Source organism: Nelumbo nucifera, chromosome 2 (assembly GCF_055504915.1).
Source record: "Nelumbo nucifera cultivar China Antique chromosome 2, China Antique-T2T, whole genome shotgun sequence".
NCBI lineage: Eukaryota > Viridiplantae > Streptophyta > Magnoliopsida > Proteales > Nelumbonaceae > Nelumbo > Nelumbo nucifera.
In genome coordinates this window covers 22,603,975-22,621,384 of record NC_142650.1, presented here as the reverse complement: position 1 = coordinate 22,621,384, position 17,410 = coordinate 22,603,975, and the positions used below count along the sequence as shown (strand labels likewise).

Here is a 17,410-nt window from a genome sequence, read left to right as displayed (position 1 = left end):
GTTCTCTTATTATCAATTTTCTCTTAATTATTTAGTGAAGAATTCTTATTCCTAAAATTCGACTTTTGCTATTTTCTTTATAGCTTTTCTCACGTGTTTCGTTTCCGTTCTGCATTAAGATAAGTCAATCTTACAATAAACTACTCTACTGGTCTGAAACTGGTAAATCAGCCCTAGTGGAATGATAGAATTAATATTCAGTTTCACCAAATTGCATAGAGATGATAGACATCAAACCAAGAAAATAGTGAGAAGAGAGAAAGAAAGAGAAGACTGACTGACCTTGTGACCAAGAGGAAATTCTCCTTGGACAGGCCAAAGCTCCAAACGGACATAGCTATCAGCCGGCAGCCAAGATCCTTCTAAGGACATCGAGCAACAGCCCAACAGCATAATCGATGACGTCCACCGAGAATGTACTCCCGGCATTGGCGACGGCTATACCCCTTCGATGGCATTCCCCCAAGCTTGAGAAGTTCAATCCGAGTCTCTTGGGAGTGCCTAATTGATTGACTGAATAGGGGATTCGTTGCCTGTCATGTTTAATTGATATTGTTTATATGCAGTTTGGGTTAGAAAGACATTTTTTTTCTCAGTCTCATGGTAGAAGATGATGAACAATTTTTCTATCAAAGGGTAATTTTGACATTTTGTAAATTAACTGATGAACTGTCGACGGCAGGGACTGTTAGATATATTCTAAAAGTTCGGGGTACCGCATACACACGATTGAAAGTTGGGGGACTAACTACTTTCTGCATTGACTCAACCGCTTCTGAGCTTTACCGGAAAGTCGATTTTTCGGCTCATGCAAAGCTTATTTTCAGCTTTCCAGTTACACGACCTTAGAGACACACAGCGACGCGAGTGCATCATGAGCGGGAGGCACAACTACGTGAGCCGCGGGCTTTGCTTCATCAATCTCTTTTCTAAAACCCCCAGGTGAAAGCTAAACCCCTCGCATTGCATACTCGCGGTTGCTCATTTTCTCCTCTCTTCCATGACTCCTAATTCTCTTTTCTCTTCCATGGCTCCTAATTCAAGGCGGCTTATTGGCCTGTTTTCTCCTCTCTCCTCTTGCTGTCGAGGAGAAATTGCGAGTCGTTTCTCCGTTTCCGAATCATTGTGTGGGAGTGAGAGCTTCTTGGATGCCGGACCATGGTGGAGATCGATGGCCACATTCACGCGGACGTAAGTTGAAAGCAGTTTTCACACAGTAGGCTTTCTTTCGTTCCCTGAGCATTTCAGAGGTCCGATCTGGTTTCTCACTTTTGTATACAGGATATGCTCTCAGCCGCTTTCCTGTTTCCATTCTCTAGTTTTTTGTTGAATTTCTAAAGCTATGGGAAATCTGAATGACGAGTAGTATGCCTAGTGAATTTGGTATTCGTCTCCGATCACCTCCTTGTAATTCATAGCATATCGTTTTCATAAAAGAAAAAAAAGAAAAAGAATTATTAGTTTGTAAAAGAAAAACATTCGCAAATTCTACATTGTGTTTAATCTGGAACTAATAATAACATATTTTGGAGATGAATTGAAATCTACCTTACTGGTTCTATCTATTTGTGAGGATATTTTTGGTGCCTCCGTTGGCTTTTGGGTCATGGGCATTTGTTCCATATGCTCAGTTTGGAAAGAGTACAAATGCAAGTATGTAAAGTACAAATACATACAAAATATAAGGTTTTGCACTCTACATATTTTCATTTGTACTCCTTCCAAACAAAGGCTCAGTTTGTAAGGAATACAAATACAAATATGTACAGTACAAATACATACAAAATACAAGGTTTTGCACTCTAGATATTTGTATTTGTACTCCTTCCAAACTGAGCCATATGGGTGCTGGAACATTCCCTGAATTCAGTTTTGGTGATGCATTTCAGTGCTTATGTTCGCCTATAAAGTTAGTGGTTTTATATGCATACTTAGGTAGAGTTTTAACCCTTTAATTGGACAGATGTGCGTTTTACATGCATCCTGGGATAATGAAATTTCCTGCTGCTGATCACATCTGTTATTTGTAATAAGTTGTTTTCTTTTTTACATGATTCTTTCGAAAAGTTAAAAGTAAAAAAAAAAAAAATATGTGTTGATGCTATACAAGTGACTCTGTAGTAGAATCAACAAATATAGAAGTGACAGGAAAGTATAGGCTAATATCTATCATTCTTATACAATGATCCCAAGTCAAAAAGGCTGAAGTAGGTACTTCCATTCCATGAATTTCCTGTTGGTTGCTATCTAAGAGCATACCCAGCCCAAGAGGCCTCTGATCACCTCCTCTTCCTGTTGTAGTCAACTTTTCAAATATTCTGCATTGTATCTGATAAAAGAATCCAAATAACAGCCACCGAAATGGTGTTCCATAACACTTTCCCTCTTGGTCCTATTTTATCTATGTGGAAAATGATTGTGTTATGTTCATTTAGATACTTAGTGGGGAAAGGAACTAAGTAAGTTCAGCCAGATATAATATAACTATTATCTAAGGTTTCCTTGACACAGGAAACCTCACGTAAATGTTGGGACCATTGGACATGTTGATCATGGGAAAACTACACTTACTGCTGCCATTACAAAGGTCAGTTCATTTTCCTCTCTATTCTTTGGCATCCTTCCTGTTACTCTTTTTCATGCTCTAGGGTAGTTTGTTATTTCCTTGTTTTTATTAAAAGACAACAAGAAAAGGTATGTTCACTGTGTATTTATTTAACCACTTCAATGGACAGATTTTTGTTGTTGACTTCTAGATTTATGTATAATTTTGAAATTATCATGCTTTGAGACTTAACATGGTTATAATTGCTTTAAAGGTATGAACTCTTTCAATTGAGTATAATGGATGTTTTCTCTCCCAGGTGCTAGCAGAAGAAGGTAAGGCTAAAGCTGTTGCATTTGATGAGATTGACAAAGCTCCTGAGGAGAAGAAAATACCATTGCAACGGTTAGAATATTATTTGCTTTGTTGACAATCACATAGTGTAGTGATAAAAAAAATGCCATACAACAATAACTTTCTTTCGCCAAGCATATTAATATTATAACTACTTATAACCTTCATGTTTTTGTATCATTTTGCAGGCACATGTGGAATATGAGACTGCTAAGCGGCATTATGCACACGTAGATTGTCCAGGGCATGCAAACTATGTCAAGGTAAGCTGCCAAATGTTTCAGTGTTGTTTTAATGGGTCAGATTTGTCAATCCTTTCCCTTCCCTTTGCCAGCGAAATGTTTTATTACAGCGCAATGAACCAATATAAATAATCCATAAAATAATCCCACTAACATTTACAACAAAACTGCAGATAAAAGAACTAGAAAAAAAGAAGAGGGTAAACCTATGATGCGAGAAATAAGTTTTTCTGGCATCATGCCTTTCCAGTATCATAGTCGAACCTAAAAGAAGAGGTTTAGTTCCTATGTGGTAAAAAAAGAAAAGAAATATAATAAAGGAAATTAATAAAAATAAAATCATCAGCCCTAAATGATGGCTTCCTCTTGTCAAAAACAAACAAAAAGAATTCTTACAAATTGTCATAAGGGGGGACAAAAACACAGATGTCTTAGCTTTACTTAGAATAGCAGCACATACATGTCTTGCATTTGTTCTCAGATAGTTTCTTTTCCAGATGCTCCAGGCCATTAGAGAGGTCATGCTCGATATATCTTTCAGTTCTTGCTTAGCCCTTAGATTTCCGGGTCGCTTCTTAACATAACCTATGGGCACTAACGGAGCAAAAACAATAGCATAGGTCCATAACTGGTTAGGTGACTGTTGTTGAGGTTTTATCCAAGGACACCATCCATATCAGCATGTCACCTTTGTTGGAAATTGGAATGTTGAACCTTACACTGAATCTGTGGGAAAAGAGGGGAATAGCTAACCCTTAATCAATAAAATGTAAAGACACATGGCTCCATTTGCAAACTTGTTTTTCTTCAGCATTAAGCTTGACTTCCTTGAATTGGTCTGGTCCATCATATCATAAATTTAACTGTTTTTTCTAATTATCCAGAATTTGGCAGTTGAGAGTTCCAATTTCCAAAGGCCCTGTTGCAATTGTTTCAAAGAAAAATGGCTTTATGAACAGTTGAACACTAATCTAAGAGAATAACAGGGTAATGTACTGAGCTTCTTCCAAATTCGAATTATTGCCATCTTCCTCCTCAAAGGCCTTCATTAAAATCAGCAGAAAGCGTGGAAACAGTCTTGTCAGTATCAACTCTCCTTGGCACATTATTTGACTCTTATGTGGATCTCCTTTGCCATTACAAGAGGACCTTTGCTCAGACCATTAAATAGCTGAATATTTTCTACCTCTGTCTCCTTTGGAAAGAAATCACCCTTCTTAGTTCTTAGTCCACCAGGAGATGTTTTTCTTTTTGCATGCCCTTACCATTTCCTCTGCAATCCAATGCAAGACGGTCCCAAAATAGAATGGGAATGCTGCAATAACTTGTGATGGTGGTTTTGACAAAAATGGAAAGAGAATAAAACATGAGGGAGAGAGAAAGAAGAAAATGAAAGGATATAGCTAGAGTTCCAATACCTTGATCTGTCTCTTAGTTTAGACTCAGCAACGTCACAGAAGGACTCAATAGTGGAATCTCACATCCACTGCAGGAGTGTGATGTTTCATAGGCAAATAAGTTGTAGGGAAGAACCTATAATAATCTTTCATTCGTTAATTTGGAAGAACGAGAATAAAGGACTATTTCATGGAAAAGGTATAGTATTTATTATGAAAAGAAACATCAACTCATAGTTGTCAAGATGTCTAGTACTCTAGTCTTCATTTTGGATAGTTCCCTAGTTTTAAGCATGCATATTAATTGAAAAATAGCAATTCTCTTTATTAAGGACATTAATTTTCCTCTCAAAACGTTGCAAATCATCATGTCTAAAAGATAATAATATTTAAATATTAATTTCAATGTTTTCAAAAACAATACTAATATAATAAGTATTTGAAAGAGAAATTTCATAGCACTTAGCAACTAAAGAAGGCTATAACTTTACTTTGCCATTTTCAAAAAAATAAAAACAAAATAAGGCTATAACTTTATATGATAAACATTCAAGATGGGAAGTAAAAGAGAAAATGAACAAGGATGGATTTTCTGCTTTATTTAACATAGAGATTGAGAGAGAATAGGAAAAAAAAAAGCAAAAAAGAAATGAGAAAGAAACCTTTTTATACTTCTATTCCTTCTTTTTCTCTTCTCAAAACCCTGTGATCTTTTAAATTTCAATAGTAAAATTTTAAAACAAAGTATAAATTCTATATATATATTACATAATAGAATGTATTAACACATTAGTAAGATGTACCAATATGAATGATATTATAGAAAGTCACCCACCTTGTCATTTTTTCTGCCTAGATGCCTTGACAACTATGCCTTAACTTAAGCAACAATTGACCTCAAAAAGAAAATAGCAAAAGAAAAAAGATATTAAATATCTAGAATTCATTTTTGTAATTCCCATGCTCACTATCACCATCAGTACTATTGAGCTTCTCCTCTCCCATATGTGGCCACTTGGGCCAGCCTTAGTCATAAGAAGGACATTGTGGAGGTTGCATTTCAGCCTCTTTCCAACATTAAAAAAAAAAATTGCTTTCTACTAACAGGATGTGGACTTAGAATATACTCATATAGAGAGAAAATAAATTAAGAGGCTTAAAAGACAGTTCAAAGGAGAATTAGTTATCCTCTTCAGAGAGTTTTTGTCCTCCAAGCTGTTATTCTTTTCTTAAAATTCCATACAGATTTAGAATGATTATGATTCAACAAATGTAATGGGGTTGGTTACATGAGTCCTCTTTTGCCTTATAACTCTATTTCATACCCTTTGTTAAATAGTGATCGTTTAGTTCACATTTTTTTACCACCACTCTGTTCTTTTCAGCCTTTGCTTGGCACTTCTACAATCATCAACTTGCATCAGTGCAGTATGTAATCTTATATACGCATGCCATGACCATCTTAGTCTACTTCCCCTTAAATGTCAGGAAAAGTCAACTTTGTGTTTTTATCCACATCAATGATATGTTTTATGAGTGGGTGCAGGAGCATCTTTCTTTGAATAATGCTCTATCCTGACATTTTGATTGAGTTCTAGAACATGATTACTGGAGCTGCTCAAATGGATGAAGGCATTCTAGTAGTTTCTGCCCCAGATGGGCCCATGCCACAGACAAAGGAACAACATATTCTGCTCCCACGCAAGGTGAGTAGTATATTATTGTCATGATGTCATCTTGCAGTTGCAATGCATTTCAAGCATTTGATCTCCATCACCATGTCTCGAAAAATTTTAGAGCCTTTCATATGTTCTTTTAGTTCTTCTGAGTAGTTTTTTAATAAATTCTATGCATGATTCAGGTTGGTGTGCCATCACTAGTGGGATTTCTAAATAAGGTTGATGCTGTTGATGATCCAGAGCTACTTGAACTTGTAAAAATGGAGCTCCGTGGCATGTTCAAATTTGGGGTTGTTTGTTTTTGATGCATCCACTGGTTAAGCTATACCATGGCTTGATTTCACAGGCACACTAAGCAGAGGAGTAACAAGGGGTGACCTGATTAACTAATATATTAAGCTTCCTCATTGGATCTTTTAACCTGATTTGCTTCTTTGGCAGAGCTGCTTAGTTTCTACAAGTTCCCTGGTGATGAAATTCTAATTATCCGGGGTTCAGCTCTGTCTGCCTTGAATGGGACAAATGAAGAAATAGGCAAGAAGGCTATACTAAAATTAATGGATGCTGTGGATGAGTACATACCTGATCCCATTCGCCAACTTGACAAGCCTTTCCTAATGCCAATTGAAGATGTTTTCTCAATTCAGGTAATTGCAAATATAATTTCCAGAGTTGAAATGTATGCTATGATTTTTTTATCATAAATTCTGTTTCCTTGATTTCTGAAGTTAACTTAAGAATAGGCAAGCAATTGCTGGTGGTTAGTACTGCAGATTTGTTATTTTACCGCATCAGTCAACAGTTATATCACCTTTTCCCATTGAGTTACCTTAAGTAGAAATGTTATTGTAGTTGTTGTTGTTGCTGCTGCTACTGCTGTTATTTTGAATCTAAGTTTTTTAGGCTTTTAGTATTGTTTTCCCATAATACCATATTTGTTGCTTGGAAAATATTAGACAATACTGGAGGCTTCATGGGATTTATTGTGCTGCTTTCAGTTTTGATATTTTCTACCATTGTTCTTAAAGGGACGTGGAACTGTTGTCACGGGCCGTGTGGAACAAGGAACTATTAAGGTTGGAGAGGATGTAGAGGTTTTGGGATTAACTCAGGTACTAATGAGGTTGAACCTTTTGATGGATACTGCAAAATGTGAACTGATCTCATTCAATTAAGCAGCTGATGACAACGAGTTCTGGTATACCTAATATTAATGATTGTATTTGTCTTGTGCAGGGTGGCCCTCTGAAAACTACAGTCACAGGTGTAGAAATGTTCAAGAAGATTTTGGATCATGGACAAGCAAGTGACTGGTTTCTTATTGTAATCCATGCTACTATGATTTCTATACTGTATTGTTAAATTGATAATGTGTTTCACATTGTTTACGCTGGAGACAATGTAGGTCTTCTTCTACGTGGTTTAAAACGTGAAGATGTACAAAGAGGACAGGCAAGTGACACAAAAAAAAAATCCTCCACACAATCATAAAATTCTGTGGTCAACTGTATCATCAAACAAAATTGTAGGACATAAAACCATTCTCATAGAGTAACATTATCTGAACTTGATTCTATTTCCTACTGTTCTTTTCTAGACCTATGTAACATGGATCAACATGTATAATTTTTTTTAACAGTAGATTTAGGAGAATCTGAGTAGATTGGCTATTCTGGAATTATCAACAGGTGTCTGGAAATGAACAAGAGACTGTCTTGCATGGCCATCTTTTAGAAAATGGAGTTCCTTTGTTGCATAGGATTGTACTTGGTTGTGCTAGTAAGTAGCAAAAAATTGCATTTCAATATTTCTATAGGAAAATCTAGGTGTCCTTTTCTTCCTTTTCACTGTTGTAATGGTTCATTGTTTCTAGGGGTGGATTCGAGCTGGGCCGAGCAGAATAGCTAGCTATTCGAGCTCGGCTCGCCAAGGCAGTACGATGCTCGAGCTCGGTTCGAGCTAGAACCTTGAGCTTGAGCTCGGCTCGAGTCAAAAGCTCGTAAGCTTGAGCTCGGCTTGGCTCAAGCTCGACTTGAGAAAAAAATGTTTTATAAAAATAAAAAAGTTATATATAAAAAATATTTTTTATTTGATATTTAAAAATTAAGAATTATAATAATTAGTTATTATTATATATATTAATTTCTATAGTTTTATTATATATTATATATTATTATTTTCTATGTAGCTATTCGAGCTCGACCGAATAGCTTGTAAAGAGCTTGGCTCATGGCCACCCCTAATTGTTTCCAGGGCCACATGGCCCACACCTTAAAAATGTTTTCTTAATGGTAAGAGTAGTTTTGGACCTTTGGTTCAGGTGCTTAACAGTTCATAAAAGGTTACAGCCTTGATTGGCTTATACTGTCTTGTTGGACATTTTAATGGTAGGTGGTTGCCAAGCCTGGCACTGTGAAAATATATAAGAGGTTTGAGGCAGAGATCTATGTCCTTTCAAAGGATGAAGGTGGCCACCATACAGCCTTGTTTTCAAATTATAGACCTCAGTTTTATATGAGAACTGCAGATATTACTGGAAAAGTGGAATTGCCTGAAAATGTTAAGATGGTGATACCCGGTGATAATGTGACCGCAGTTTTTGAGCTGATATCTTCTGTTCCACTTGAAGCAGGTAGAATTTGACTCATAACTTCCATCCTCTGGAACTATACAAACTTCTGAAGACTCATGAAATGGCTAGATAAAGCTTACATATTTCTGATCTTCTAAACATGATAAAACTTTTTTTTAAGACAATAATATTAGTATATTATATTTTCATTTCTTCATGTTATGAGAATCATGCCTCCAATATGCCTTCATGATTTTATATTTTTTATAGTCTAAATTCATATTGATAAAGTTATATGGGCTGTTTACAAGAATTATTATTGGTAAGTTGTTGCTTCAAATCAAGGTTACTAGGACAGAGTTTCCATATTTGCAACATGGACAATGTAGAAATGTATAGCCATGTTGCATGTTGTGCCATTGTAGAAAGGTGCTAATACTATAATGCATACGTATTAATGTTGTTAGATACCAATTTGATTGATTCAGTTTGTGATAGATTCATATTCAAATTTTTAAAATACTGTTAAAAGTCAAATTTTGACTGCTTTAATCTAATCAGATTTTTAAATTTTAATACAAATTTGGAAAAATGGATATGGTTCGCGGCCCTATGGGGACTCTTTTTGGGCCCCTTGAGTTTCTGTGGATAGTTAAATGATTGGACTAGCCAGCCTATATGAACCTCAGGCCACTTTGTGCAATATATATGTGTAATGCCCGTGTTTTATATGTATGTATATTGTTTGGCAAACATGTTGCATAAACTGTTTTGTGTTGTAATTTTTTTTGTGGAATTTTTTATGTAATATATTTTCTTTTTCATTGACTTTTCCATGGATTATCACTTGAAATCATTATCACTAGCATAATCAACTTTTTGATGCTTCTATTATGAAATATGAACCATTACTGCCAAATGTCCTCAATCAATGTGCATGTCTTATTTTTAGTTGCAGTGAATTTTTTCTCATTTTATTTGCATTTTCAAAAATACGTGGTGAGGTTTGAAATAAAGCAGTTCCTTCTCTTTCCCTTCAATTGATCTTAACAGGACAAAGATTTGCTCTGAGGGAGGTAGGACAGTCGGTGCAGGTGTAGTTTCAAAAGTTATCAGCTGAGATGTTTTAAAGGTCCATTTGATTACTATTTTTTTCTTAACTGCTCATTTTACAAAAGATGGAGTATTGGGTTACCAGGGAGCCACTTGCCCTAATATGTCATGAGACAATAGCATTCATGTAGTTAACATTTAATTGACATTTATTGTAAGCATTTTTGGAGTAGTTTCTTTATTTTTTCATTTTTTTAGAAGTGAAATTTTAACATAGTCCTTTGGCAAAACTTTTACCTGTAAACTGAATGAATAATGTCCATCATCAAAGATATGAAGGATTTGTAACTACATGAAATTCTGTGTCATGCAGAGCTAGCCATTCCAGCAGAGAAATATATCCTATTTATTGAATAGCATTAATAAATTAAACAAGCAAATTATCAAAAGATGACTTGGTACTATCATGAACAAAATATATTAAAAATGATTTGTATGAAACTTGAACCAATGATTCTAATTAAAAACAAAACATTCAAACCAACTTTACTAGTAGGCATAATATTGATTTTAAAAGTATATATAAATATCTATAGTTAACTGAATCCAAGGGGATTATATCAGATCAAATGGGGGTGGATTCATATTCAATTCAATCATAAATGAATCAAATTTGAATCACCCATAATGGGATCAAATTCAACTTTGTATAAATGTACAACGTTTGCAGACTTATCCTCAACAATGGGTCGGATCCAACCCGACCGACCCTATGAGTCGGTTCTAGTTCCTGATATATCATTCCGATTATTGTTGGTTCAGAAATGGTTCTATCCGGTCCCAAACCAACTCAGAGCCTACCCAAACCATTAAATGTATAATATTTTCAACAGGTTATTACAATCAGGTCCATCGGGTCAGACCCGGTTGTCTCAAGAACCAATTGATTCAATTTTGAATCTAAAATTACAGTCCCTATAGGGTCTGGTTCGATTATGGTTCCTTAATATGTCTTGTTGGGTCAGTTCCAGTTCTATCCAAATATCCAACCCGCTGGCAGCCCTACCTGATCCTACTGGATGGGTTTTCATCAACCTTAATCTGTTTGAGTTGGGTTTGGATGCCAATCCCCATCCATTGATATACTAGCATTAGCATTCCACAAACTCTAAGGCTGTGTTTGGTTTGAAGGAAAAGGCTATGTTTGACTTCCCTATCTTTTCCTTAAAACCAAATACAGCCTAAGTGACAGATCAGTGATATTCATAACTAGGTGAAATGTTTTTACCTCTATGAATTATGTTTGCATGGACGTGGCTATGACTTTGTCCTTATTTCTATACTGCACCAATTATGATATACCACGTAAGCTTTGTACGCATGGGCTACATATGTCAGGCTGACATGGGGCCTCATGATTGGCATTGGCCCAGTGCTCTCTCACACCTTTCTTTTAGGCGGATGAGATTTAGAGGGACAGTTAGTATTGACTGGATTCCAGTTGGACTTTTATAAAGCTCCCCGTTTCCCTTCACATCAACCCACACTTTGTATATAGGGCTGTGTTTGGTTGCTATACAATTTTATTTGCATTAATACATATGCATATGCATGGGAGTGCAAATAAAAAGAATAAAAATTTTAGTTTAATTTTGTTTTTGATTTTACATTATTCTGCTTTAGGTCTTATTTTACTTCATTTGTGATGCAATCAAACAAAATAAAGTAAATTTTGAAACAAAAATAAATTATAATTTGCACCAAAATTATTTACACTATCATTATTTTGTATCAATATAAATAAATTCGTGTTGCAACCAAACACAGCCTACAGAGCATTGGCGATTTGGCGTATTCACTCGTGACATATTGCCCAGTCCACTGTATGATTTTGTTTTCAGCCAATTCAAACTCCCTTAAAACATGGAACCAGAGTTGCGACTTGGGTTGGACCAAGTGGAACCCATTCAGCCCAGAAAAGGAATTTCTTTATACAAAATAAATGTATTTCGGGTTGGGTTGAGGTATTTCGGGTTCATTTTGGTTTGGGTTGTCAAATGCTAGACCCTAACCCTAAATGTTCGGGTTAGGGTTGACCCATGGGTCAACTCGGGTCATCCCAAAAAATAATTGAAATTTAAAAAAATAAAGAAAAATTATATGAAAAATGTCAAAATTAAAAGAATTAACCTTAAATTTCCAAATATAAAATAAAAACTTGAACATTTAACAATTTAAAGAATAAACAATAAAAAGTAAAGACTAGATAGAAAAAATTGAAGAGTGGAAATTTCTAACAATGCATAAATAATCCAAATTAGACTTAACAATCGGGTCAGCGGGTTGACCCATGACCAAACCCAACCCAGTTTTTTTCGAGATGGGTCAGGTTGGGTCATTTTCACATTTGGATTGCTAAATATGAGACCCTAACCCTATTTTTTCGGGTTGGGTTGGATCAGGTTCGCGGGTTGATCAACTTTTTGCCAGGTCTACTTATGGGGTTGGGTTGATGTATTGGGCCACTTGATCCAATCCAAAACCTACTGTTTTATGATTTTTTTTTATAGATAAACAAATCATAAATTTTTAGAATAAACGTCAGCAGCAGCAGAAGGATCACATCTGGGTGTATTTGAGTCTTTGGCTCACTAAATCCATGGAGTTCACATCCCAGCCCCACAGCACATCCCCCACCGTGTATTGAGAGCATCTTCTGATGATAATATTATCGGTTCTGATACTATCATCAGGAGATGTTCCCAATATACGATGGGGATGTGGTGTGGGGCTTTGTAGGGTGGAGATGTGAACTCAAATCGATGATTCAACCGTGTTTTTATGATTAGTATAGAGTTCAGATCTCCTACCCACACATTATTACAACAGCCGCACATTGAGAAGATCTTCGGTATTTGCAAATTATCATTTATGGGAATTCACATCTGTGCTCTACTAACGCCCTCACAGTACATCCCAACCGTGTATTGAGAACATCTCAATACATGCTGAGATGTGCATGTGGGGCGCAAATATGATCTCCATTTATGGAAAGACACAGATTCATTAGTATACGCAGGCGTCAAGTGTAGGAGATCCGGAGGGACAAATGGTTGAACACTTGAGCAGAGTAGCAGAGCTTGGTTTGAAATGGGGCATTAATGAGAAGAAGGTTATCCTCATGAACAAAACAACCATCTCTTACCTACCCAACAAACATCACTGCCCTCGTTAAGAAAACATTCCTCCTTTGCAGTATCAGGCTGGAACCCAGATGGCATTCTTTTTTAGTAACGTCGCGCTCTCTCTCTCTCTGAGACAGTGAAACATAGCTATCAGAAAAGAGACAGGATAGTAAAAGCTTGTCCCATGCTTTCTCATTCAATTGGCTTTTCCATTTCTTCTACATTAGGTAGAGATAGGGGCCTTAGCTACACCAAGTCTATCACCAATAAAGCTTTTTTTCTTCTTTTACTTCAAACAATCTAGATAGAGAGAGAACACTGATCAGTGCATTGTTGTTATTGCGCCATAATTAAACGTAGCTTAGCTCCTGGGCGACGCTAAAAGGCAAAAGCCAATGAAGTCTGCACTCTGCTGTGGATTGTCTATCTAGGTAGCGGCTGCGGTTGGTTCCTACTTCCTTCTGCCTCTCTTCTCGTGTAAATGAAACAAAACGGCTCTTAATTTATTAATACGGTAATACCCATTATATTACCACGTTTAGATTAGACAATACATTTACAGAACTTCCAATTCTGATTACTAGCTGTGTTTCTTTTGTCTTTTACACTCAATTTTTTCACAAATTTCTAAGTCATAAGCTTTTTTGTCGGCAAAGAGATACAGACCACACAAAATGCTTGATCCAATTCAAATCATCTGTGAATCATGAACCCCTTTTGATCCTTTGTTTCTCTGAGTTTATGGGTAGGTGTAGCATCCGAAGCAGCAGCAGCATCAGGAATCAAACTACAGATTTGATGTGATTGATGCTTGGGTTGTACCAGTTTTGGATAAAGGGCCACCAAGTTCCACTACATGAGGTTAGATTTAGAGGAATTGAGTAATTGATGAGTCACAAGTATCAGAGCTTTTGATGAAAGACAAGACAACAACAGAGAGGACTACCGACCAGAAATAAACAAAAACTTAATTAGAACGCAACTAATTACTAACACCATTAAAAAAGGATCTGAGCTTGAAACAAAAAAAAAAAAGAGCATCTTGATGAGAGAAAAGGAGAATTAACACTGTGGCTGTCATTGTTTTCCATCTCTTTTGTGTGGAGTGTGGAGTTATTGTGTAAACTGTAAAGGTAATCAGAATCCAATCACACAAGCAACTGAAGCAGCTAGAAACACTTTCTCTGGATCAATTCGTCGCTTCTGTACTTCTTTTCCGATGGTACATCCATCCATGGAAAGCCCTTCTCAATTCTCAAACAAAAGGATCCAAAAATAACTGTTGTCGATTCTTCTCTCAACTATTTCTATCAAAACTGCAACAAAATATCATTTCAGTCTTTAGAAGCAAAACAGCTAGCTCCTCGTCTGCTTTGTCTTTTTTTTTTTAACTGATCCCCATCAGATCGAAGGAGGAACAGAAAGCAAAGAAACAAACAATGAAAATGAAGTAAGAAAAAGAACCCATCAAAGGTTTGAGACGAAAAACCAGAAAGAGTACCATTAACATAGTCAATAACAGTTAGAGTTTCAAGAGTTAACAGCAGAAACGAGAAAAGCTAGCTACTTTCTCAGATATCTAAATATAACAAGACGAAATAGCATATTTCTTCAAGATAAGTTAGAGAACAGAGCTTCCCATATATCTGAGAAGACCTCGACGATCACTTTGTGATGATGAATGGAGTTCAACGACAGAAAGCACTGCAGAAGCTGCTCGAGATCCTTGGCTGCAAATATCTGCTTTTCGATGATCATCTCCACCATTGATGTCCTGAAATCACTGTAAGGATCGCTGGAGCGCTTCACTACTGCGAAACTTTCCTGCACTTTCCCCCTAGTGGAAAACGTACAGTATCCCATATCGGAATTCTTGCTCACTGCTCTTCTCCGTTCAGCTCTGGCTTCTGATCTCCGGCGAGAACTCTTCTTGTTTAGGTGACGAGACTCTGAGGAATCAGAAGAGAAGCTCCTCGAGGAGAAAAACGTCTCTGTCTCGTCGTCTAGTTCGTCTTCACTGCTGAACCACCCACCACCATTAGTTTCTGCAGACGAGGAGCTGAGATGGTAGAAACTCTCTTTCTTCTTGTACTTCCCGTGGGTCTTCCTAGTCTTCTTCGATCTTTTCTTTCTCGCCTTTGGTTGAAATTCCTCAAAACTGTAGAACGAATTCAGAGGCAAAGTGGGTGACGCAGGAGGACATGTTCTTCCTCCCATATCACCCGACACGAAACATGGGCCATGTTCCGATACCTTCGACCTCTGTAACACCTCCTTTGGAGAGACTGCGACACTCTCGTTCCACGCCACCTCCATTGTTTCCGACCATCTGGGTCTGCACATAGATGGAAAAATTCGAACCTTAGGAGACGAAGGCTCAAGCAGATGAAAGTCTCGGCTGTTTTGAGCTACGAAAATCGGCCTTTCGATAACATCCGATATGTTTCGAGGCTTACAAGATCCAAATGAAGAACGAAACATGCGAGAAATCCGCATCTTGAGTCGAGCCTCCATCGGAGAGACAGACAGTTTGTTTGAGAGAGTAGAAGGCTAGTCTTCTTCGAATGAAAATATATGCAGGAAAGGAGCGCGCGGGAGATTGAACTCGACTGTAGGAGCTCTCCTTTGAGATTTTAAAAAGTCTGATACCTTTTTTCTATTTTCGTCTCTTTTCAGTTTTTACTGCTGAAATCTGACTACGAGACGATGGGGATTAAAAGAGAGGATGTTTAAACATTAAACGTAAATTTTTATTAAAAATAGCAGAAAGATCAAATGGGCAGGCCATCAAAACAGAAACCATTGTTCTAGTTATGGTTTGCTCTGTTTGGCTATCCAGTATATATCATCCACCATAATAATAAGGTAGTAGGGGACCAGGTACTGGAATGAACCACTGTGATAAATTTTAAATTCAAAAACTAAGAAAGAAGTAGAGATTGATATCTCAAGGATGAGACATGATGAATTTGCACCCTATGATACTTCCGGTAAGCATGCTCTCAGCCATGCAACTCTTGCATCACAGTCAACTCAAATGTACCTCCTACCAAAAAGAAAAAACTCAATTGCCACCAATTTGTAGGACCCATGTAGAAAATCTGCCACCCCATCAAAATTGAGGTTAGTCTAGGCTTATTTAGGGCCTGTTTGGCAAATTTTTTTGAAAGATCTTTCGATTTTTCAAAAACCATTAGTCAAAAAACGGTTTCTTTTGTTTGGCAAGAAAAGATGGGACTTGGAGGTCAGTAAGTTCATGAAATCCCAAAACGGCTGAAAATCTCCCTCGTTTCGCACTTAAAATCTTTCATTTAATAGACTAGCATAGACCACGATATTTACCAATGGTCTATATCTTATCTTTAAAGATAAAATCCCAAAAGCTTAATTCATCTTTTGGTCATCTGGGTTGTCAGGAAGATCTTTAAAAAAATCTTATCAAAGGGCAATAGTCTATTATTTTGTGTATTTAGATTCTTAATAAACAAATAAATAGAGAAAGAAGAAATACTACTGTAGATACCCTTTCATTCAAGCAATTGATTGAGAGGCCATAGGGCATATAGCATTCTAAAAGACAAGACATTTGTTAAATGTTTGGGGCTTTGGATTCAACCTTTTGATGTGATTTTGAGCTAGAATCCATCAGACAGGTAGGCCATGTTCATGGGGGACAAGAGATTTTATTTTTCCTCACACCAGAAAAAAGAAAAAAAAAGGAAGCATCAGAATATAATGATTTTGTTTCTATATCAAGACAGTATTCTGTACATATTTGTTCCAAATTCCATCACCAAACCAACCTCTTTGTTCAGTCAGTTGTTTTGGGAATGAATTACTATGTCAAATTCAAACCATTCATTTACAATAAGGTGGGGCCCTACCATTCATTTATAATTCAAACTATGCTTTTCTTGTTTGTTTTGGGGCTGGGTTGAAATGGTGAGGCCGATTTAGGGGTGAAAAAAGGTATGACTCTGTTTGGAAGCTATGCAAATATATAGAGTGTAAAATGGTCTATAAATTGTAAAGTTGGGTTAATTTTGCATTGACAAATTTACTTTCTTATATAAATTCCAATAAAATATATGTCTTTTTTTATCAAAAGTGCACTTGAATACAAATTTATTGATGTACTTTTACATCTTATTATCAATGTAAATATGTATTACTCTACCATTTGTCAATACATAAATATAATATTGCCAAACACAGACAAAAGTGAACTAAAGTACAAATTTACCCTGAATCAGGATTTACACTTTATTTATATCGTTTCCAAACATAACCTAAGGAAATGATAATTACTGAAATTTTATTTGCCAAGTGGCAAACAGTGGAAAATAGGTGATGAGATGAACAAGTGGAACTCTATTGGGTGGG

The 17,410-nt window shown here is 36.4% G+C and overlaps 1 protein-coding gene and 1 pseudogene across 2 annotated transcripts; one reads left to right on the top strand and one right to left on the bottom strand.

Moving 5' to 3' along the window:
* Positions 1-950: 950 nt before the first annotated feature.
* On the top strand, positions 951-10,072 carry LOC104595203 (elongation factor Tu, mitochondrial-like; annotated as a pseudogene). Its single transcript, XR_016082729.1, has 12 exons — positions 951-1,191; positions 2,512-2,587; positions 2,865-2,950; positions 3,088-3,162; positions 6,137-6,244; positions 6,400-6,490; positions 6,659-6,864; positions 7,246-7,329; positions 7,454-7,519; positions 7,607-7,669; positions 8,609-8,849; positions 9,843-10,072. The product of XR_016082729.1 is annotated as an elongation factor Tu, mitochondrial-like (transcript).
* Positions 10,073-13,894: 3,822 nt separating this feature from the next.
* Positions 13,895-15,831, bottom strand: LOC104595202 (uncharacterized). The gene has a single exon (XM_019197403.2). The coding sequence runs from the start codon at positions 15,539-15,541 to the stop codon at positions 14,639-14,641; it is 903 nt and encodes a 300-aa protein (XP_019052948.2). The 5' UTR covers positions 15,542-15,831; the 3' UTR covers positions 13,895-14,638.
* Between the last annotated feature and the right edge of the window lie 1,579 nt (positions 15,832-17,410).